We start from the raw sequence: 25,241 nt of genomic DNA, 5'->3' as shown, positions 1-25,241 counted from the left end.
CTGTTATTTATCATGTCTATTGCATATATGATATAATAAATGATTCATATAACACATGGATTAAGTTCATTCGGTTTGACTAGTTGTGTACGCATATTCTTGAATTACATATTAGGTATATTCAAAGATTATTATATAACTATAGTTAAAGCTGTAGATTTATTTTTAAAATTTAGCTATAACTTATAAATAAAGCTAATATTATTTTATTCCGTTGCCATTGTTTATGGATAATTAAAATTACGTCCAAACACTCAGAGAAAATAATCTAATTCTTGATCACTATAAGAGAATATGACATAGCGTTTCATGCTTATTTCACTTCAATACATAAACATTTATACACGAATATGTCGTCTAGTTTTATTTTACCTTTGTGTCTATGTCCACGAACAGGAAATACAAAAATGCCACTTTTTACGGCTCATATTTTATGACCGGAATCACTAAAACTTGATTGAATCGATTGTGTATGATATATTTATACTAGACTTACGCTTGAAATCGCCTAATACAGAATATAATGACTCAGTGGACCATAATACCATTATTCTTGTCCTCAAGCAATGTAGTTTTGATGAACCATTACTGTCCGGGATTAGATCCCATCACAGTGACCGATATCAATGGGTTAACGTATTCGACATCAAGTCTAATATATTTTTAGCTTCTTCTGGTGCCCCTTAGGGCACTTTCCTTTAATTTAATTTTCTCTTTTTATATACTGTGTTCATAAAGTTTTACACCATTGTCGTTTTCTGTGTTTTGCTGATGACATCAAATTATTTATGCGTGTATGCTCTAATGACGACTGTTTGAAACTGCATGAAAACATCAATAGATTTTTCGAATGGTCTAAATAACATGTGTTTATCATATAATCTATCCAAGTGCAAAGTCTTCACATATCATAGAATAAAACTGCCTATTAAGTTCAATTATAAAATTAATGAAATAAATATGTCGCGTGAGTTCAACTCTATTATGGATCTTGGCTTTAAATTTAGTAATAATCTTGTTCCCAAGTTGCACATAGATTATGTTTGCTGCAAAGCATTTAAAGCACTAGATTTTTTTATGCGTTTGGCTAAAAACTTTAAGCAAGGAGTATATCTTAAAGTTTTATTCCGTATTATTGTCGGACCTATCCTGGAATACGGTTGTGTAGTATGCTCCCTTCTTTATCTCCCATTATCTAATTAACAACATAAAAAATGGACCACTTATGGCTAATGCCAATGTTGGTCCCAATTTCACATTTAATAATTAATTTATATGTATTTTATTGTCAAATAGCTAATGTAATGTTATATTATTTTACTATATACAAATAAAATTTGTAAAAAGAGCTTCTAACCTTATAATTTATAATTATAAAATAAAATAAATAATATATTAATAGATAGTAGTAAATAATTTACTAACCAATATAATTTTATTTCAATTCTTCAAATCCAGAGTATCGCAAACGCTATTTGTTTTATTATATACGTATGTGTTTTTACACAACTTTTATTCGCTTATTTTTATCAATTATTTATCACTGTGATCGACGATATTGATAATATTTTAAGCCATTGCCCAGCTCGGATACACTTATTGTCAAAAAGCTCAAGTATACAGTTCTTATCTTCATATTGTGTAAGTTAAATCGGTAGATACTACGCAAACCCATTGCATCAACATATTATTTACAAAACATTTTGAAATATCAAATTCAATTCATCATATCACTATATGCTATTGATCACTTTTATAATAATCTTATTATTACATTTTTTTAACACTATTATGTTATAAAATTGAAAGTTGTTCAGATTTTACAAAATAACATTTTTTTTTTTTCGTTATTCACAGTAAACTGCTACGATGCAGTTTTATATTACATAATATAAATATATAAACTTTCCAACATTTATCAAAAAAATTAATGCTATATTTTATGACTATTCAAATTTATGTTATATCGATTTGACACTAAAATTATAAAAAATCAATATTTCAAAATTAATGAAAGTTAAAAATGATATTTTAACTAAATACTTATTTTCATACATATTTACTACCATGGATGAAGCATACTTGTTGAAATTACATATTAAAAAAATGTTAATTTTTATTTTATTAATACTTTGCTGTCAGTAACTAATTTTGGACCAAAAACTGGAAGTAGAATTTTTTGTGAAAGTATTAACCAGAGATATGACTACTTTTTTTAAATGACCATTAATGTCAAATATTGAACAGAAATTATTATACTTATGATATTAATATTAAATATTTATATGTACATGTTACGGTTTAATATAACTTTTCAACAATATCAAAATTAAATAAAAATCATATAAAGGAATATACAATACATTGTATTACAAATAAGTACCGGTTTTCACTGATTTTGAATTGAAAAATCATTAGATAAATCAAATCTAATTATACTCATTAGATTACTTATTAAATATTATATCTACTGTATGATATGTTGTAGATTTTTATAATTTACAATATCATATTTTCAATATTTAATCAAATTCATGTGTTTATTACAAAAGATTCGAAATATTAATAAGCTTAATAAAAAAGTCTCCTCTCTGATATACCAAACTAGTCTGATTCTTAATGAAATATGATGTTGATGCAAATTAATAGATAACTTCAAATTATAAAAAGTATTTACGGAAGATAAAAACAAAATATAATCGTGAATACTCGTGAAGATAATCTTAACTGTATTGAATTTTAACATAAAACACTTTATAAAAGCTTAACATTATATCATTTTTTTTTTATGTAAGTTTTTGAAATTACAGATAAACAAGTAAATATTTGGTGCATTAGATTTTGTAATGTTTGCAAACTTTTTAACTATTAACTAAGTATGAACTTGCAGATTTTCAGTCTCATCGGTGAATCTATATCATTTTAGCACCAGTAATGTTTGAAATTTTTTTTCTCTATCCAATTTTACGATTTAATTTATTTTAAGAGTGATACTATAAATGATATTGTTTCTTTTAAATACAAAAAAAAAAAAAAAAATGATATATCCAATGTACGCGGAACGCATTATTAAATAATATTATCTGTTGAACTACGTTCAACGGTTAATGTATTTCGACGCGTCCGCTGTTTTTTTATGCGGAAGCGCGTGCGAGACTTGTTCAATGTAAGTACTCGCGAAGTATGCTGAAGAGCACTGGCCAACTCCGTGATTATAGTCTTTCCGTACTTCGCGTTCTTTCCGCTTCCATATGCATTCTGGCGATATGGTCAGTGGTGAACGCAGAAAAAAATTTCGACAGATAGGGGTTGAAAAAATATAAGATGTAGAATTCTGATAAACATCAAGTTTTTATTGCTCGGTGTACAAATATTTTTCCATTTTATTAGCGAGTATCGCGATAAACTGAAATAACTATCAAATCCGTAGGCCGGTCATTTTTATTCAATCAAAAAAATCAATCAAAAATTTCTGATATTACCGGGGGTGAGTGGAACCCTTAGAACCACCGCATACGTTTGTACCTGAAAATGACAGTACTGTTCGCACTGGATCGAACGAGTACCGACAATTCGAAATGGATCGTTGGTTGGATACGGATGAACGCATGTTGATGAACGCTTATTCACCGTAGATCTGCGCGGACGAGTTTCGATCGGTCGGCAAAACCCGTCCGACAAATATGGCGCGCTGCCGAAGAAACCAGAGACGTCAACCACGACGTCGCGTCCGTGCACCGAATTCTCGAGCGGCGGTTGTGCAACAACACTTCGGATACACCTGTTACCGCGTCTCTCGGCGGCAGCCAGCCGGGTGACATCCTCGTGGACCGGTCCTGTTCCGAACCGACCGTCCTGCCGCCGTGACATAACCGGCCGCGCGATATGCTCCTGTCGCGCGGCGCAGAGAAAGCGTCGTGCCCGGACCCGATTAACGCGAAAATATCACCGAAGCGGTGGTGGGACGCGCTCAAAAAAAAAATCAACACCGGTGTTGTCCCCGGACAGAGCGATTATAAAAACTCGGCGCGTGACGGTGTTTGGCATCAGTCACATCGTAGCCAATCGTCCAGACAACATCGCAGTGAAGTCACCATGAAATTCCTTAAGGTTAGTATTCGTACAATCCGTAGCCGCATAGTATGGGCCCACCTGCACGTAAACGTGTCCGTTTGGCTTTCGAGCTTGTCGGATTCGTTCGAACGGGCGCGCCTTGGCCTCGGTCGGGGCAAAATACGCGTCTGTTGAAATGTCCGACTTATCGTTTTACAGGCTTGTGTTGTCGGTTTGGCTTTAATTGCCCACTGCGTGTCCGCCGAAGATGCCAAAGCCGATAACAAACAGAACAAGAGAAGCGTAGGCTTCTCCGGTCTGGCGTCCGGATACTCAGCGTCGTCCTACGGCCTTTCCGGATCGTCATTCGGACTCAGCAGCGGATACGGCATTGGCATCCCATCCTACTCACCGGGCATCGGTCTCGCCGCCCCAGCCGCTAGCTACGGATACGCCGCCCCTGCCGCTAGCTACGGATACGCCGCCCCTGCCGCTAGCTACGGATTCGGAGCACCAGCTGGTCTTGGATTCGCCGCCTCGTCCGGTTATGGAATCGCAGCCCCGGCCTACGGTTACGGCATCTCAGCCGCCTCCGTGCCCACCAGAGTCAGTACGTCCAACCATGTTGTGTCCGTGTCCGTGCCGCAGCCGTACGCAGTACCGGTGACCCGTCACGTTCCCGTGCCAGTCGCACAGCCCGTGCCAGTGTCCGTGCCCAGAGCCGTCCCGGTCAGCGTACCTCACCCAGTTCCAGTCACAGTCAACAGGCCGTACCCAGTTGATGTCCCAAGGGCCGTCCCGGTTAGTGTACCACACCCAGTGCCAGTGCCAGTCACCAGACCAGTCCCATACTCCGTGCCACAACCGTACCCAGTAGAAATCCAACAACCCGTGCCATATTCCGTGCCAACCCCAGTCGTCGCACCAGCCCCAGCCGTAGCTATCGCTGCACCAGCCCCAGCCGTAGCTATCTCCGCACCAGCATCCTACGCCGTGGCTGCTCCAGCTCCAGCCATCAGCTACGCCGCTCCCGCATCAGCTTCATACGCCGTCGCTGCTGCCCCAGCTCCAGCTATCAGTTACGCTGCCTCCGCACCTGCATACGCAGCTGAATCTTACGCCGCACCAGCAGCGGCCAGCATCGCTTTGAGCGCCCCATCTTACTCCTCCGCTTCTTACAGCGCGGCCGCCCCATCATACTCCTCCGCTTCTTACGGCGCAGCCGCCCCATCATACTCTTCCGCTTCTTATAGCGCAGCCGCCCCGTCATACTCTTCCGCTTCTTACAGCGCAGCCGCCCCGTCATACTCTTCCTCGTCGTATGGTGCTGCCTCACCGTCTTCTTACTCTTCCTCATCATACTCCTCGTCCGACTACTCTAGTGCACCGTCCAGCAGTGGATACAGCTCGTCGTCCGGCATCGGTTCCTCATATGGACCTCCATCAACCAGCTACTCAAGCGGCAGCAGTGACTACAAGAAGTATTAAAAATATTACATACTCTTGATGCGTTACAGTGTACAGACTGTAGAAAATTAGTTAAGTTTTCATAATTTTTTTTTTTTTATACTACTTGTTAATGTTTTATACCCTCATAGCTTTCCATCATTTGTTATATTGGTTCAAATATCATCTGTATGATATTTTAAACCACATTCATCATGTCATTTTTGAAAACAAATACATTTATTGTGACTGAAAAATCACTCGTCTTCTTTATCGTTTACAAGTATTTATTCCTTCCGTATACCATGGTCTATGATAAATATGCATGTATAATATTTATATACATATTTGATTTGTAATATTAACTGTACCATATAAGTATAGAATATATAGAAACACAAGACTTTGATAATTAACCTAACCATTATTACGTTTATATCAAGTTCTCACAATGATCACAAGATAGCAAATCTAATTTAATATAGTTTTTATCCGTATTCCATGATACTTACATTGAAGGATACAACAATAAAATAACATATTTTAAATTCTGAATGAAGGGATGATTTTTGAGTAAATGATATTAGTTATTTTGTTGGTATTTTAAAAGTATTAATCTTCATAATTTGAAATATTTACTGATGAACTATTTATATGGGAATTTCATAAATATAGTACAATTTTTGAAATATTGTTGTATCATGTGTTATAAATAATGTGAATTCCCTTTTTCTTTGAGTCGATTACAGTCCAATAAAATATTTGATTTTTAATTTCAAAATTTCATTCGGAATAGGTTATATTTATTTATTTATTATTTTATTTAGAGTATATTTAGAATACTCCTTTAAGTTGATCTTATAGTTGAAGGTAAATATATCAACAATAAAAAAAACACAACATTTCTTATAAGCATTGGAAAATTATATTTTGGTGAAATCGGATATTTCGTTGAGTTATCCAAAAATGTATAATAATTTGAATCAAGACAACCAGTTTATATATTGTCAAAAAATATTAACTATATAGAGGATTGAAACATAAATTGGATACTTATATTACCAATAATTATACGAAATATAAAAATAATTTTATTCTTAACCTACTCAATGACTTAGGCAAAACTAACCAGCCAACACACGTAATCATTAAACGTTAAAATATTTACATTAATTTCTACACTTTCTTAATTTGTTATTTGAATATGCGTCCCGTCGTTATTACGCACGTGATAATCATGTGAAGTCGTCTTGACAATACTACTAGAGCCCAGTTAAAACAATATGTGTAACTTATAGAATTTTATACTATGACGCAGGGGTGAGAATGCCAATTCTTGATTTTAACCCTACGTCAATAAGTATACAGAACTATTATAGGTATCTACCTTATCTGTACAACCCATCCGGAATCGGTTACTAATCGATATTCCTCAATAACCGCACGGTGACCTGTCCGTTGTTGTTTTTTTTTAATTTTAATTCAGGACACCATTTCAATACGGTTAAAAACGCTTTACCGAGGGCTGTGCGTGTTATGACTTTTTTTTTCTTTTTCATTTTTTTTTTATTTTTTATCAGTTACCCTAGTAACGTTTACGGCAACATACAATGAGATCGTATATATATGCGGGTTCAAAAACACCGTTCAAATTATTCGGATGGGTACTTCGCATTTGCTTCAAACCATTATAGTTGAGCGTTCATCGTCACTCAGTAATGAATTATAATTTGTACTACGGTGTGAAATCAAATCGTCTGTTGATAGTTTCAAACCGGGCACCGGAGTTTACGAATGCAGTGAAAAATACCTTGCCTGGCGTGTTCGTTGTAAGATATAACTATGATACATCTTCGCTGGACGACATTATTTGTACGTACCTATCTATAATATTATTATAATATTTCAAATAAATAAATACCTATCGGTATTATACTCATATTACTATATTATATTACCCATATTTTATTACTGACAAATACAGTCATTAAAAACTTAGTACTAAAACAATAATAGTAAATTGTACAACAAAATATTATAGTTTATAAATAAATAAACAAATAGTTTTAGTATAGAAATAAATAAATAAATGCATAGCCTAGAGTATTATTACATTTGTTAGTACGACCGGTTTCGAATTAAATATTCATCTTCAGATTAGGTTACAAAGTCAATAAAATCGCGACTGAATACAAACAATTAAAGGAAGGAATAAATTGAAAAAAATTGGTCGTTTTACATAGAGATAATTTATTTTAATAGGAAAGATTATTTAAATTGAGTTCTTATTAGACAAAGCTTATGTTAAGGAGTATAAATACTTTAATTATTATTATAAATTGTTATCTAAAATGTTTTGATATAGAAAATTATTTTTCTTTATTTTATTATGTATGTATTACTTTTCTAAAACTAAATCAATGTAAACATTATTTTGAGTACTTAATATTTCTATACTATTTCATTGATAACAAAATTTAGATTATGGTTATTTTTTAAAACATGTTTAACAAAATTTGAATTAGAAGCAGTATTTTTAATTTTATTCCCGAATTGTGTTCTTTAATCTTATTTAAAATTTCTATTTGTCTTATCTGAATGAAATTTATAATAATTACATTTAAGTTTGTACATACCAGAATTTTCAAAAAGGAAACATTTTCGTGAAGTTTTTACTTCTATTATTTAAACGTTCGATTAAATTATTATTATTAGTTTAAAAAGCGATTTTTACATTATAAGTATTACTGTTTAACATTTTAAAAAATTCGTTAATTAATTATTTTGATATTTCAAGCATTTATTTATTTATTTCATTTATAAACTATTTATTTATTTATATACTAAATTACGAATGTTAATTATTTAATAATTATTAATTTTAATTAAATTTTTTATTATTTTATAAAATATCATAGTTGTCAATTAGATTAAAATATACATAGTACGTAATATTAATATTTTTTTACTCTTTGTTGTTTGCATATTTTTATAGCATATGAATGATTTTATTTTTAAATAAATCTTTAAAGTGTAGAGAAATTGATAATATTGTTTAATTTATTTCGTTTAAATGATTCTGGGCAAAATTTTGCTAAAGTGTTAAATGTTGACAATTAAAATAATGTATTAGAGTTCATCGTTACTTTTGAATAATACTATGAAGTAAATACTTAAACACCACAACTTTTTTTTTTTTACTATTTTTATAGCAAAAGTGGATGACAAAATGCAACATCGGAAAGTGAAAAGTATTGCCATTCTAGTACACTCGGACGAAACACAATTCTATATTTGCTCTGCAGACGATAAAGTATACGATTTAGTTTTCTACAGAAAAAAAATAATCTAAAATATTAACCCTGATTAATAATAATTGAATAATTATTGAATTAAAATTGAATTTAAACTTCAAGTTTTGAAGTATCGAAATTCGGATGTATATCAAACAATTAAATAATAATAATACTAATAACAATTCAAATAATAAACGCTAAACGTATACAACATAATACGCTATGTATTAAAAATATTTTATTAGGTTCTGAATGGCGATAGCATCATCGATGATCCAGATATAAATTATTTCATTAAGTCGTTGTCAGATTACTGTCAATTCGGATCATCTAGACTAGATTTTTTCAATAGTCGTTTGGCGTCGAGCTGCGTAAAATATCAGTTATGTGTAGCTCTGCGGCATTTGACCCAAGTATACCTAGTCATATATAATTTGATCGTCGTAAATGTTCTTCTACAAAAATATTTTAGTGTGACGTAGGGATATGGGACGATTTGACGGGAGAGGAGTACTACGGAGAATTGTATTTCAACTCGACCGATACGCGGTCTACCAAGACTGCTTTGGACGGCTATCAACGGATTAGAACCGTAGGGAAAGGTAAGTGTACGAATGTTAACATATAGTACGTGGGATCGTATACCTGTTAAAGTCTGTTCAACTATTGTATTTTTACAATGATACAGGAGCGTTCGGGGTGGCGACTTTGTACCGAAATACGAATAAAAATAACTTAGTGGTCATCAAGCAAATAAATATGTTAGATATGACGGCACAAGAGCGACAACTTGCTTTGAACGAAGCGAAAGTCTTATCGTTACTCAGTCATCCAAATATAATAAGGTATTGTTTACATACGACTTATACTGTAGTGACGCGTGTTGATTGTATTGTTCAAAAGCAAAAACACAATAAGGTTTTGAAACTCTAGGGTTGATAATAAATATTGTTCTATATTGTTCGTTTGTTTTCAATGTCATAAAGCTACTACGGAAGTTTTGAAATTGATGGTGTTCTCATGATTGAAATGGAATACGCGGACGGTGGTACTCTAGCAGAGTATCTGATTGGACACAAAACGACTTTATTACCAGAGAGACAAATCTTAGAAATGTTCTTACAAATGTCCAAAGCCATCCAATGCATTCATCAACGCAACATATTGCACAGGTATACATAAAATGATATATTTTTATGAAAGTAAAATTTTTCGAGCTTTTCAACTATGTAAATCGTAAAAGTAGTATACCTACGTATTATTTGCACAAAGTTATTTGTAAAAATTTAATTTTGTTAAACGCTCGAATAGGGGCGGCTCCAGAGCCTTGGTTAGAAGGGGGGCCGAGTTGTAATTTCACAAAATCTTATAACAAAAAGAAAACAACAATTTTTACAACACAAATTCAAGTTGTGTATTTTTAAAATTGACAAAAATATCAATAATATGATCTATTTGATCTAGAATATCTACTTTATGATATACATTAATTAGACATAATGCTGATAGTCTATCTTCATTCATCATTGAACGAAGCCAGGTTTTTAGTCTTCAAAGTGTGGAGAAACTCCTTTCAACCGTCATACCTCTATGGCTCTATCTTCATACTTGTGCGTGTCGTATGATAGTACATAATATGCATTTTTCGTTAACAGTATACATTTTTTTATAAATACGGTACGGACTTGGGAGGGGGCTGCGGCCCCTAGCTCCCCCTAGAGTCGCCCCTGCGCTCGAACAAAAGTACAGTAGTTATTTTTATTTAGCAGTTTAGTTTGACAATTACTGATTTACATCATCTCAAGCGCTATCATGTAGTGGAGACCTATGGAGACACTTTGGATAAACTGCTCGCGAAGGCTATAACAGCATAATATAGGATGTGTGCTGATATTAATTTATCAATCGCTCGTATGCATGGTGGTTCTTTACTCTTTGGATCTGCAATCACTTATCGATGTCAGATCAGTAACGCGTTTATTTAGATTGATCGTTGAGTTTTAAGGAAATTGTAGGTGAATTAAAAAAAAAAAAAATTGGGTGACAAGTGTTATGGATTGAGTATATATTAATGCGTGCTTTTATTATAGAAACATGATATGTACGTCGACGGGCAAAGGGAACCGTTCTTTATATTACATTAGAATAACTCGTCCGAAAGGTCGGTTCCGCGCTACCCTACATCGACACCGCGCAAAAGGTCTGTGACCTGTAAAGAATAATAATATTTACTGTAACTCGCTGTGGAACGGCAACAAAATATTTATGATACCGTGACCTGGGCGGGACGAATAAATCGAAGTTCGACACGATAATCGCTATTTGATTATTCTATTTTTCCACAAACTATAAGCGAGCTATTAGCAGTGTTCAGACATATCTAAATAAATTATATAAACGCATCACCTAAATATTTATTTATTCGTTTTTAATCTTACCTATAAAAATAATGAGAAGGTATCTAAACATTTATCTTAGATGAATATTTTACTAATATTGACAAATCTATCAAGATAGATACATTTCGATCATCAGAATTGTACAAACAAATGTATTAAATTTTTGTTTAAACTATCAATCAAATTTTATAAATTATAAAACATAAATAATTCAATTTATAAACATTTATAAATAACAATATTTATTTATTTTTTTTTTTTCATTGCATACCGGTTGGCCAAATGCGCTTACAATTACTATATATTGCTATTAGTGTACATATGATAATGCGCGTTTGAGGGACGACCAATTTTGAGCGTTATCTTGATAAATTATCATAAAAACGATGTTTACATGTTTATGAAATAACGTGCTGAAAATGCTTCCATTTTTTTTTTTTCAAGAGATTTAAAAACGACGAATGTTTTTCTAACAAGAGATCGTAAAGTAAAACTAGGAGATTTCGGTATTTCGAAAATAATGACGACTAAGTTACAAGCGTTGACGGTAGTCGGGACACCGTATTACATTAGCCCAGAAATGGTGAGTAAACTCGTATAGACTTTATAGTCCGATGCCGTAAGGAAAGTCATCTAAAACGTTATTGATTCGTAGTGCGAGGGTAAGCAATACGATAAAAAATCGGATATTTGGGCGTTGGGCTGTATACTGTACGAGATGACGAGCCTTCAGCGCACCTTCGACGCTTCCAATCTACCAGCGCTTATTCATTTTATTACGAAAGTAAATCGACATCGAAATCATTCGCATACTAAATTAGAACGCTATTTTTCGTTTTTATTATCGTGTAGGTATAACCATGACTATCAATATATTTTTGGGTTTTTAGGAAAATTTTGCACCGATACCATTGAGTTATTCGTCTAATCTGAAGCGATTGGTCAACGATTTGTTGCAAAAAAATCCACTCCGACGGCCTGATGCCGATTACTTGGTGGAAGTAGTTCCTGATTTCATTGAGTTCATCGCCGATTCCGATTTGATCGAAGACGCATTTGAACCGAACAGTACAGATTTACAAAACAGGTAGGTATATCGTACATAGGAGCGTAGACCGCGATGAGATAACGCTGTCGAGATACCGCTTTTTCCTGCAATTGTAAGCTCGATTATTATCCGACTTATTGATGATGTCATTTGAACAGATCGGTAGTGTATCAGTTTTCGTCTCCGACAAATCTGGAGCCAGTTCACCTGCCGTTCAGGGTTCAAATATTGCAGCTCGCGGTGAGCCAAACTCACTTCATCGCTCTCACGAGTGGTAAATATTTCCGTGGAGATTATGTTTACGTTTCAATTCGAACATTTTGTTTGTTGTGCTTTCGCGTTCTTAGACTATTCGGTTTTCACTTGGGGTGAAGACAAACATGGCCAGTTGGGACATGGTGAGGAAGCGCCGTGGAAAAACGATCCTCAATGCGCAGTCGCTCTGTTGGACAAACACATTACTCAGTTATAAATCGATCCTACTTCGCTTAAAACTACATAGCGATTGAATACTGAATATATCTAATTTTTTTTTTTTTTTTTTTTTATTTCGAATAGAGTGGGAGCCGGGCAAAACTTCAGTGTCTTCGTCAGTAGTACGGGTCTGGTACTGACCACCGGCGATGGAAAATACGGTGCGCTGGGCCATAGAGATTGGAACAGTGTTAACAGACCGAAATTAATAGGTTAGTTAGCTGCAGTATGAGTCGGTTGAGAGTGATTTTTATAAGGGCAACATTTAAATGTTCGATGTTAAAAGGGAAAGAACATTGATTATAATTAGCATTACACACAATTATCATTAGTCATCATAAAAAACGATATTTGACATGGTTTACAATTTTTTTTGGTCTTTTCATAAATACGTTGAAAAAAATATCTAAAAACTACAATCGAGAAAACAAAATAATAATCGTCATCTAACATCTGTGACATCACTAAATAATCACTAATCTTTGGTGAGAATATAAAAATTAACCTGACCAGGCAGTATTAGAATCCATGTGGTTTTAACGTTATGGGCCGAAAAATGATTGTCGACGTAGAATTGTCCGTTTTGCCATTTGTTCACATGATATTACTCTTAATGCTTAGAATATATAGTTTACCTCAACATGAGTCCATTGAAAAATACCTAGTCAGGGACCCGATATTACGAGCCAAACTGGGTAACCTGCGGTCTCAACATCGACCGATTGTTTTTGGACATATCGTTGAACTGATTAGTCGTGTATTATTTTTTATGTTCAATAGAATTTTTACTGAAAGTAGACGTAGTGAAAATCTCTTGCGGCAATCATCACGTGGTGGCGCTGACGAACGAGGGACAGCTGTACGCTTGGGGCCGTGGAAACTACGGTCAACTGGGCCTGGGAAATCTACAGGACTGGCAAGTTGCTCCTTCATCCCTCTTATTTCCGTGACTCGAAGTCATCGTTAACGTTAATTAATCTCGTCATGTGAACTGTTGTACGTAAATTATAGCTGTTTTCCGATTCTCGTCAACTGGCACCTCGACGAGAACATTTCGTCGATTCAATGCGGTCCCGATTGCACGGCCATTATCACGGAGCACCAAAACGTGTACGCATGTGGACTGAACAAATGCAATAAACTCGGTTTAAACCGACCGTCTTTGTTCAAGCTCAAAGTAATTAAATTGATGTATATTATTTGTTTAAGGTGGTTAGCCCACACAACCGTGTTGTGCCTTCTCGTTTCCAGTGTATGTATTCAAGTTGGGTCCCAAAAATAAAAGGTAACATACCAGTTAAGTCCCGAATTATTTTACGTCCTACGCTAGTTTGGTCCCAGATGTTATTTGGTAATGGTAAATACTACATAACATGAACATTTTTCCGTTTGTAACAAAATTAAAACTGTTTGTGATACATTTTTGATCGCAGATATGCTTAAAAATGTTTTTTTGTCGAAACGATAATAACCGTCAGAATTTTACAAAATATGACACAATAAAGAACAAATCTTAAAATATTTTTGATTCAGAGTTCTAAATTAGCGTTAAAATAATTATTGTAATTAACTAACTCCAGAAGAGTTTTTTTTTTTATTGTATTTATTAGATCCCATGAGTTTGCAAACTAGTATTTTACTGCGAAGACTTCAACACTTATACATTTTTTATCAAAATAATGCTCATGGTAATAGGTACCTAAATTAATCTGAGACTCAACTAAGTTACATCTTTCGTTTCAAACCATAAAATGCTTGAAATAAAATCCTTATAGAATACTATATTATACTATATTCAGTCCATCGATGTTATTTATTTCATTGGTCTTCAACCTACAGGTCATGACCCGATATTGGGTCACGATAAAGGTATCTACATTTAATAGGTAGTTTATACAATTATATAAAGTGTATATCCATATGTCACGTTTTGTGTTTACCCAATTTTATTTCAGTATTACTGATGTCCGGTTGAACGTTTTTTTTTATTATTATATATATCGTCTAACTTGGGTGTTAACCTCGCTTCATTCATTATCAAATTTATAAAAAGGATTGTTAGTCGAAATAAGTTAAAGACCATTCGTTTAATAACAACGGCACACCGTTCATTAATATTGATAAACTTATATATTTTTTATTCATTATTTTATCGTTTAAAAGAACAGCTCACGGAGGCTTATGGAAAAGTTACTTAGGTAAGCAATAATGAGCATATATAATCTCTGAGCTTGGGAATTAGGATTGTTTAACTATTGGACTATGTCATATATAACTAAAATTGACTTCTACAGATATTCACAGTAATATTTGATGTGTTAAAAATGGAGCGTGAACACACAATTTCAAGAAAATTAATTTATAGAGCATAGCGCTTCGTCTTCGTCGATCGTATGATTTTACTAATCATAGCTCAAGATACAACTTTCAATCAAATATAAAACAAACTAACAAATGCACTTAGTCATGACCGACTACTATTACAATAATCAATTAAAACCTAACCCAAACTAAACACAGGTTTGTTATTTATACTTACGAAATCACGATGCTAAAAAACGCCTTAATGTAGAATGGTTACGAAAAATACTGCAGACTACCCCGTGTGTCTAGGTGTCATGTAACAGTACTCATAATACATTTTGACCGCGGTAAACACACACGGTTAATGCAGACTTAAACTTTTATAAGTTTTATTACATAGGTTAGGTTATATTTACCTTCGACTATCATATTATCAACTTGTCTTGTTTGACTTCTAGAACACATTTACGATTTATTTCGTGTACTCGGAAGTTTATGTTTTTTCCCATACAAATAAACTTGTATATTATTGTTTTAATCGTTATTTTCATTGTATAGAAATGTATTTTCGTTTCGTATGAATTATATATTTGTCATGCAATCGTTTGGAATTTATTTTTATTAATTTGTTCTGTATGAAAATAAGGCTCGAAAAATACGTACCTTATACATGGCAAATAATGCGTACAGGTATATGCGATTATACATTCACTAATACTCAGTGTATGTAGCTTATGTTTATTTGACTGTGGCTCACAATCAATTTTAATTTGTATCTGCAGTGGTTTAATTTGTCATTTATTATTTACAGTTTAAAGAAGTGCCGTTTGAAAGTTTATTTACCAAGGTAAAATTCTTGGAAGGATTAAAAGTGACTAATATATGTTTTGGTGAGTGCCATGGTGCCGCTATAACTTCGGAAGGACACGTTGTAATCTGGGGAAGTAATATTTACTCTCAACGAGGAAAACCACATGTATCTCAAAACAAACCGAATTTACTTCGTTTGCCTGGATACAGCAAAGCACAAGTATATCAGTTTCGTATTACATAATATGTTAATTATTATCATACAGATAGTGCGATTAATAAGCTCAAACAAAAAAACTTAAAATACATTCTAAAAATAGCCATGAAAATATTATGACATATACATTTTTTAAATATCATAAAAACATATTATTAAAATTAAAGTTATTTAAAAACTATAAAACTTAGTGTTAGTATAATTTTAAAAATAATATTTTATTTGCTTCGAAACTTGTAAAATACTTTTAATAATTTAATATATAAGTTTAAAATAGTATAACATGCCTTCGGAATTCAGAAATATTAAATTATACAAAAATGTTTTTAATTTCAAAAGCAAAATTATGAAACGTACTTTTTTATTTACTTAAAATACAATGATGATTAAAAAATAAATAAATATTAAAATTCATTATAACCGTTATCCCAAAAATAATCCTCAATGTCTATAAAACATAAATAACATAAATTTTACAACTTATTATTTCTTAGATTATTGCCTGTGGTCCCACTTATACCCTGATTGGAACCGACGATAATGCTGTCGTGTTCTGTGGCACACGATTCTGTGTAAGTTTCGTAGTATTTCAGCATTCACTTCACGTTTTTTTTATATTTTTCAATGATTTATAGATGGATACAAAAGCTATCACACAAATGACTTCAATGTTCACTTCAGAAGTCATTACTCGACCGAAAGTTATTCTTGGACTGTATGCTACGGATGAACAAATTGATAAAGGTCAACTATTGGTTTTAAACTCACTTGAGGCAGTTGGTCATAATTTAATGATAACAGTCGATACATTTTTGAGGATCAATAGTTAAATTATATTCACCATTGATTAGTTTATTATTGTATACTATAGTTCTTAAATGTACACTTATGATGTTACCACTAAACTGTGACGAAGTGTATATCATGACAGTTACTAACTAACGAAATTATTTTAAAACTTTTATCAATCTAGAATGCTTTAAACTGTATATAATATTCAGTTTGACTTTTTTACACATAACAAATGTTCCTATTGCTTAATTACTTAAACGTTAAATGATAGAATATATATATAAAGTAATGATGGGGTATGAATTATAGTTATTTTGTTATTTTAATCATTTTAATATTTATTAATAGACAGTTACATTTGTTTTTGGCGATTAGTGATGATTTAACCAAAATCTTATGCCATATTTGATCACCATCAATAATTTGCCTAATTGGTATTTAGTATAATATTTTATAAATCGTTAAAAATATTGAATATTCAACAAAATTAAAAAACATAAAATTGTCAATAATCTATTGCTCAATAATTGAAATATTTGATTTGAATTTCTAGTATTTCACACGTCATTTTTTTAAACGACCAACTAAAATGGTATTAATTAATTCAAAACATTAAAAATGTTGAACCTTTAATTATATAATTATCTGAATATGAACTGGTTAAAAATATTATGTTTGTCATTTTAACATTTCTCAACATTTTCAATAATTACCTAATCTTTCAACGGGTTTAATCATATGAAGATCTATTAAGAATATTATTAAAAATCTTTATATATATATATGTATTATATAAACTTTAATTAAATGACTTTCCAATTTATTGTATAAAAAACTAATATTTTATTAATTTTTTTACTATAAAAACTATGGTTTCAAGTTAATGAAATACATGTTTTTATTTTATTTAGTTAAACGGAAAAAAAGAAAGTTACAATATTTTATGTAGATAACGTACTTATTTTATTTTTTTTTTTTCGAATGAATTTGATACTTTCAAATGTTTGAATATTAATATTAATTGAATAATTCGCACTGAAAAACAGATCAATGTTACTAATTTTGATACTCTACATTTTAAGTCTATATCATGAATAAAAAAAAAAATCATTAAATAAAAATGTGTATGCCTACTCTATGTTATTTTTTAACGAACCGTTTAATTCATTTTATATTAATTAATTCAAAAATAATAAATCAAATTTTAATAAATGAAATATGCTGATGTTTCATAAACAGTTTGTTTAAGTTGTTAAAAAACTCTGAAATATTGCGACGATAGTATAGAGTCAATTTAATCAAGATCAACTGTGTAAATCCGTCTCGAATAATGTTTTAAGTAATTTTTTAGTAATTGCTTATAATTTAGTTAATCTAGGGGAATCATTAAACTCACGAGTTATTTAAATTGAATTTAAATTTTTCATTTAAAATTCATTGTTTGGGACGAAGCATCCACGTCCCACAAAATTGGATAGGCATTGGATAGAGAACCTTGTTGGACTTACGTGATAAAAATACATTAATGGGTAGCTGTACAGTCATAATTTCTGAAGATTTTCGTCAAATCTTGCCAGTTGTAGTAAAAGCAACGAGAGTTGATGAAATCAATGTATCATTAAAGAAATCTTATATTTGGCCAGATATAACTAAATTGAAACTAAAAACTAATATAAGAATCATCTGACCAAGATAATAAGCCTTTTGCTGATGTTTTACTCAGTGTTAGTAATGGTCAGTCACTGACTAGAAATAGTAAATTGATTTGTCTAAGCTTTGTTTTTTTATGTCTAATTTGCTGAACCTAATTGAAAATATTTACCCAAATTTACCTAAAATTTTGACTAAAAAGTCAATTTGGATTCAAAAAAAGAGCAATATTGTCACCAACTAACGAACAAGTCAATAAAATAAATGACTTGATACTGTTAAAATTCAATGCACTAACAAAAGTTTACCATTCCGTTGACACTGTTTTAGAATCAAATGAAATGATATATTATCCAACTGAATTTTTAAACTCTTTATCTACTTCAAGGACTCTACCATACAAATTAATTCTAAAGGTAGGTTCTCCTTTAATTATTTTTCGGAACTTAAGTCCACCAAAATTATTCAATGGTACAAGGTTACAAATAAAATCTTTAAAAAACTGTCTACTTGAGTGTATAACCCGTACTGGTTGTGGAGCTAGGGAAACGGTCTTGGTTCCTAGAATACCAATGATACCAATAAATTTGCCATTCCAGTTTAGGCGGCTGCAATTCCCCACGAAATTAAGCTTTGCAATAACTATTAATAAGGCACAGGGTCAAAAATTAAACGTTATTTAGGCCTAACCGTCCAGTTTTTTCCCATGGCCAATGATACGTAGCTCTGTCACGTGTCACATTCAAATAAAATCTATTGGCTCCATAAGACGGGACACTTAACGTGCTGTGTCCAGAAATATTTAATGTTCAAGACGAATTGAAATAATTGACGAAAAAAATAAAAATCATACATCATAACAAAAAAAATATATTCCACACTTATATATAAAATTATCTGATACAATTCCGTATCAAACCCTTCGCATATTCCTAAACATGTATAAATGTACTGAAATCTAACAATAGTATAGCATTACCGGGTCGGCAAGTTTATATATATATATATGTATTATAGAATTTATACTAGTATTATTCTTGCACACATCGTCGAGCTTAGTTAATACAACAATGATACGTAAGTGGCAAACGTAGACGTCCGAATGTGTTCACTGGTGAACTATAATAATAATGAACCGTGTTCGGTATTCGCATGAAAATCCTTATTAAGGTACGGGGAACTGTCAGACGGTCTCTAATCGCAATGTCGTGTGACATTAAATTCTAAAAGAAAAAAAAAAAAATCATATGTATCTCAAACGACGATAAGATGGTTAATTATTTATGTACTTGCGGGGCACCATTGTTCGAGGATATTACAATAAATAACCGATATCGCGTACGGTAATTATACGGCTATCGGATCGAAATATATACAGTCCGTATCCCGGTGCGTTTCAGTAGGGGCCCCGGGACGTTGTCGATAAGTACCGGTACAATACGACGACGACGACGACGACGACAACGATGACGACGACGACGATGACGACGAAGAGGGTTGCCGCGGTCTTCTTCGGTTTACTCGTGGCCGTCGCGTGCCACTCCGACGGCGGTGCAGGTAAACCTAGGGATTTACGTTACGTCGTTCCGGCGTTCTCATCGATCGTTTTGACGGATGCAGATCGACCGGGATCGCGGTGCGCGCGCGACGTGGACAAGGAAGACGGCGGCCGGACGGAGACGCGGCCCGAAAAAAGCGCACGAGACGAGTCGGATCCGAACCAGTCGAAAATACCGTGAATAAACACACATTATTTATTGGCGTCGTGGTGATACGCGCATACGTTTTTATTTTTTTATTTTTTTTTTTTTTTTTCTCGTTCTCTGACGGGACACGTGAAAATAACGGCATTGCATGTGCGTGCAATACAGGTCGCTGATGGACTCGTCGGATTCCGACCGAGGGCTGCTGTCACCGCAAGACATCGATCTCGGCGACCAGTGTTTTCCCAAGCCCAAGTGCAATCCCGACGCTCGGTTCCGGTCCACCGACGGCGGCTGCAACAACCTGATATTCCCGGTATGGGGGCAGTCGAACACGGCGAGCACGCGCATCGTCCAGGCGGACTACTCGGACGGTACGTGACGACCGGAACCGGTACACGTGTTTGCCACGCAACCTAACCTAGCTGTTTGGCCGTGTACCCGACCCGCTGCCCGCTGCGCACCGCGTACTACATGTTCGATTGTCGTTGTGAACAGGCAGGGACGAGCCGAGGAAAGCCGCGTCCGGTCGCGACCTGCCGAACGCCAGGCACGTGCGAACCACTCTGTTCAAAGACATGGACCGACCGGCTCCCAAGCATAATCTGTACGTCATGCAATTCGGTCAAATGATCGCGCACGACACGGAACTGACGATATCCAAAACTTCCAGTGAGTGCCTATCCGACCGTGAGTCCTATGGGACTGCTGATCCCGGCCGATCGACAACGCAGCAGCTGTGCAAGTTAGCTCGCACGGTTATACGCTTTTGGTTGCGCGAGCTATTTTATGCCATTCAGCTGTAACTAGCGCGTGTTCGGAAATAGTATTCTTTTTTTTTCTTCGAATCCTAATCGACCACTGCTCGCAAGATATTACGACTATCTTCTTGCGTGTGCATGAAAAACATCAACTTACAATTCATTTTCTTTTTACTGCCGTTAAATAATGTAAATGTTTAACACGTAAATAGAATGTACTCACGCAAGTGCTGTGTTGGTTAACGGGGTTGTATTTAGAACTCGGCAATAAGTTAATCATGATTTTACGAATTCATTAGTGTTTATTTGAATCATTTTTTTGACTTTTTCGTACATATTAGTAATGATTGGATTTAAATTTGACATCTGTATTTCGAAGTATTAAAATTTCAAACTTCAACACCAAAATCAATGCATAAAACAACTTTTCTCAGTTGTACTGCATAGCAGTATTTTGACTAAAATAAATTTGGCCGTCGAAAAGAAAAAAATACGTATTATAGAACTATGAATATCATTCTAATTTTGACGTTTCTACAATAATTAATCCGCGAACCAGGGGTTGAGATAATATCGTCGAATTATAAGCCAATACATAATTATGAAAATACTTGATGTGATAAACATAGAAATAAATATTTGATAAATGACATTGAGTTCCTACGTAAATAATATCATATGGTAGAACACATAACTCGATGTTCAAAATTGTTGAAACCCAAACAAATTGTAGCCTTTTATTTTGATACTGTTATAATATTACATTCAACAATAAGTTTGTAAAGTTGCCTATAGATATTAATGTATTACAAAAGGTAATGGAAAAGCATTAGCGTGTTGCAATCCAGATGGTTCTGCTCCAGAAGTCCTGCCGAAAGAATGTCTTAAAATTATGACCCCTAAAGACGATCCAGATTCCAAAAATCGATGTTTATCCACTCAGCGAGCATCGGACACCGCAGACATTGGTTGTCAAATCAAACCAGTCAGAAAAGTATGTTACTATTGAAATGCGTTTTGCACTATGAAATTCAACATTCTACAAAAAACTCGTGTTTTCGTCTGAATAACTTTTATTTTTTTTTTACCCGTAGTTAATTTCTCATACCAATTAAATTTATTATCATGTATCCTCCATAAGATAAACAACTTTATAAATATTTTTATTGAACATTTGTATTGGTTATGGTTTTTAGCGAATCGGAGTCACCAGTTTTATCGACGCTTCTTTGTTATACGGTTCAGACGATAAGACGGCACGTTCTTTGCGAACTTTCACTAACGGCAGACTCAGAAGTCAAGTGGGAGAAGACGGAAATTCATACTTACCCAATGTGAAAAATTCAACTCAGTCTTGTAACGTGGCTAAAGATAACACAGTTTGCTACGTTTCCGGTAATTATTACCATGTTAATATAACAATTATAAGAATATAATGCACTAAAGGATCTTCTATTTATTTTTTCCTAGTCAATGTATTATAAGTCATTAGTTCATATAAAAGCCAAAGCATTAATAAAAAATGTATTAAACATGTATTTATGTACAAATGAATAATTAATTAAGTCAGAAAACATAAAATGTCTTAAATTAAAAACGTCTACTATGCAAAATATATTTTTTTTAAATTTGTTGAAAATGTTGTATTTATACCAATCATGATGTTAGAAATTTCATTTAATGTAATAATCTGCGTTGAATAATTAGTTAAGGTACCTAATTTTTTATAACAATTACTAAGCTTCTCCTTTAACTTATTAATATAAATAATATAATAAGTTACTACCTACTTTTATTTGTTTACTAATTAAAATAGGAGATTTAAGAGTAAACCAACATCCAGATATGTCAGTTCAAACAATCTCCATGCTAAGACTGCATAACACTTTATGCGATCAATTAAAAATAATAAATCCAACATGGAACGATGAGCGAATTTATCAAGAAGCCAGAAGATTACTCATTGCAATGTATCAGCATGTTACTTATAACGAATTTGTTCCGATACTATTAGGTAAAACTATATTCAAAAGCAAAGAATTTTAGATTGTATCTAAAATAAGTAGATTTAACATTATACAGTGTAATATGTCTTAATTTCAATTTGCAGGGAAAGATTATTCCAGAGCAAACAAGTTACTACCATTGAAAGAAGGATATGATTTAAATTATAATCAATTTTTAAACCCAACTACTTTTACCAGTTTTACTGCTGCTGCCTTCAGATCTCTTCATAGCTACATACAAGGATTTATAGAGTAATATAAATATTTAAGATTATCTCCCTCCCTCACTTAAAAGGTTAAATTATCTAAAAAAAATTATAAAAAAAAAAAATGTCAGGCAAATTATTTTCGTTAGTTTCGTTAGTTAATTTGTTCTTAGAGATAATTTTTCTTTTTATAGTTTGGTCAGTGAAGCCAGATCAGTTACGTCGAAAATGCGTCTAAGTGATTTTTATATAAGAACTGACATAGTGCAGAGAAAAGACAATTACGATAGCTTCTTAAGAGGATTGCTTACTCAACACGCACAAGGACAAGATCAATTCTTCACAGAAGAGGTAAGTTTTACTGTTTTTTATTACATAGGAAGTTACCGTAAAATCACGAAAAATGCGCCCGAGTGGTAAAATTACAATCTCGGTAACAAAGAAACACATAATATACGAGTGTAAATAACATATTATATCAATAATGAATGGAAGTATTTTTGGCTTTTTTTTTAGGTCAGTGAATATTTATTTAGAATCCCAAACAAAACAATGGGTCTCGACTTGGTGTCTATTGATATAGAACGAGGTAGAGATTTTGGATTGCCTTCTTATAATACGTACAGGAAACTGTGCGGACTGAGGGAAGCTAAAACCTTTGATGATTTGACCGATCAAATAGATAAAAAGGTAAGTTTGACACTTTTCATTCTATTCATAAATGTGTAGCTTATTGATACCGCACGCCAATTTATCGAACAATAATAATTCGAATAACAACTATATGTGTATATTTTCAAGAATGTCGACGTCTTAGCCAACCTCTATGAAAACGTGAACGATATAGATTATTACCCAGCAGGTCTCTTGGAAAAGCCAAAACCTGGAGCCATATTAGGCCACACGTTCCAGTGCATCATCGGAGAAATGTTTTTCAGGTGGAAGTTTGGTGATCGATTTTATTACGAATTCGGCAACCAGACCGGTACTTTTAGCTCAGGTGAAAAAATGTTCAGTTTTATTGTCGATCCACATTAATTACAATTATTCGTGTTAACAAACCATTCCATTATCTTAACCTTAACATTATTTAATACTTAATTAATATTAATATTTTAATGTATTGGAGCAGATCAACTTAAGGAAATTAGAAAAACGACACTGGCTCTTATTACGTGTATGACATCAAATATTCAGACTGTACAACGAAATGCTTTTGATGTGCCGAGTAAATGGTATTTAAAAATAATGTTTACCATAAATTATCACGATTCTCAGTGTTAAATATAATTCAATTGAATTGCAAGATGTATTATAAATGTTCATAATGTAAAAAAATATATATTTATGTAAATAACAGGTTCAAAACTCTATAAATTATTATATTGTAAATAAGGTTTTTTTTTTAATTTAAACATAATTATCGTATCCTGATGAATAGTCAAAACATTTCTATTGAAATTGAATCATTTAGTAATATTAAATAATTATTTTTATTTTTAAATAAACAATTTAATAACTAAATAAATAGTTAAATAAATAATTTAACAACTAAAAAAAAAATAGTTAAAGTTTAATTTTAGCATCTTATAATAATTGAAATAATAACTATAAAGAAACACAATATGATCTATGATATTGTAATAATTAAAATTTAATTTATTTTTTCAGTAATCAGTTGGTAACTTGCAAGAGTATACCAAAGTTGAATTTGGATGCTTGGAAAGAAGAATAGTTAAAATCAAACAGTATTATCATATAATTGTCATTAAATGCAAATTATATTGGTCAACCTCATTATATTAATTAATGAAATTGACTTAATGCTTCATTATGCTTGTATAAACATTATTTGCTTGTAATTTAAAAGCGTATCATACTAAAACATTATCATATAAACTATTCACAGTCACTGTAAATGAAAACAAAATAAATTTTTTGCAAAATTACAAATATGATAATAGTTGACATTAGTTTTTCCCGATCAAATGACTACTAATAATATTTACTATTATTAGAATTTTGTCTCTCATATACATAATTAAATTTACATAAATAAAATATATATATTGGTAT

General features: G+C 32.7%; 3 protein-coding genes across 6 annotated transcripts; all 3 read left to right on the top strand.

Annotated features, from left to right (window-relative positions):
- Positions 1 to 3,870: 3,870 nt before the first annotated feature.
- LOC112693103 (skin secretory protein xP2-like) lies at positions 3,871 to 5,756 on the top strand. The gene is made up of 2 exons (XM_025568020.1): positions 3,871 to 4,110; positions 4,273 to 5,756. The coding sequence occupies exons 1-2, from the start codon at positions 3,886 to 3,888 to the stop codon at positions 5,539 to 5,541; spliced, it is 1,494 nt and encodes a 497-aa protein (XP_025423805.1). The 5' UTR covers positions 3,871 to 3,885; the 3' UTR covers positions 5,542 to 5,756.
- Positions 5,757 to 6,513: 757 nt separating this feature from the next.
- On the top strand, positions 6,514 to 17,267 carry LOC112693089 (serine/threonine-protein kinase Nek8). Of its 4 annotated transcripts, none has more exons than XM_025567993.1 (17): positions 6,517 to 7,371; positions 8,712 to 8,812; positions 9,041 to 9,208; positions 9,268 to 9,397; positions 9,484 to 9,640; positions 9,782 to 9,967; positions 11,639 to 11,777; positions 11,850 to 11,978; positions 12,085 to 12,281; positions 12,401 to 12,516; positions 12,590 to 12,707; positions 12,801 to 12,928; positions 13,497 to 13,632; positions 13,728 to 13,893; positions 15,832 to 16,058; positions 16,542 to 16,619; positions 16,683 to 16,775. In XM_025567993.1, exons 1-16 carry the CDS (start codon positions 7,218 to 7,220, stop codon positions 16,570 to 16,572), a joined length of 2,283 nt encoding a protein of 760 aa, XP_025423778.1. In that variant the 5' UTR covers positions 6,517 to 7,217; the 3' UTR covers positions 16,573 to 16,619; positions 16,683 to 16,775. The 4 variants fall into 4 exon arrangements, with proteins under 4 accessions (XP_025423780.1, XP_025423778.1, XP_025423777.1 ...); XM_025567992.1 differs by having other exon boundaries at positions 7,218 to 7,371; positions 15,832 to 16,050; positions 16,683 to 17,267; XM_025567995.1 differs by lacking the exons at positions 16,542 to 16,619; positions 16,683 to 16,775 and adding an exon at positions 13,926 to 14,001 and having other exon boundaries at positions 6,514 to 7,371; positions 13,728 to 13,826; positions 15,832 to 15,919.
- A 2,607-nt stretch (positions 17,268 to 19,874) lies between these two features.
- On the top strand, positions 19,875 to 25,120 carry LOC112693088 (peroxidase-like). Its single transcript, XM_025567990.1, has 13 exons — positions 19,875 to 20,046; positions 20,110 to 20,224; positions 20,361 to 20,566; positions 20,691 to 20,864; positions 21,769 to 21,947; positions 22,150 to 22,348; positions 22,770 to 22,967; positions 23,064 to 23,211; positions 23,360 to 23,516; positions 23,682 to 23,855; positions 23,967 to 24,165; positions 24,298 to 24,400; positions 24,837 to 25,120. The coding sequence occupies exons 1-13, from the start codon at positions 19,956 to 19,958 to the stop codon at positions 24,898 to 24,900; spliced, it is 2,007 nt and encodes a 668-aa protein (XP_025423775.1). The 5' UTR covers positions 19,875 to 19,955; the 3' UTR covers positions 24,901 to 25,120.
- Positions 25,121 to 25,241: the final 121 nt, after the last annotated feature.

The sequence above is a fragment of the Sipha flava genome, unplaced genomic scaffold, assembly GCF_003268045.1.
Source record: "Sipha flava isolate LNK unplaced genomic scaffold, YSA_version1 80_pilon_pilon, whole genome shotgun sequence".
Taxonomy (NCBI): Eukaryota; Metazoa; Arthropoda; class Insecta; order Hemiptera; family Aphididae; genus Sipha; species Sipha flava.
The sequence above is the reverse complement of the archived record's forward strand: the minus strand, read 5'-3'. Positions and strand labels throughout refer to the sequence as shown.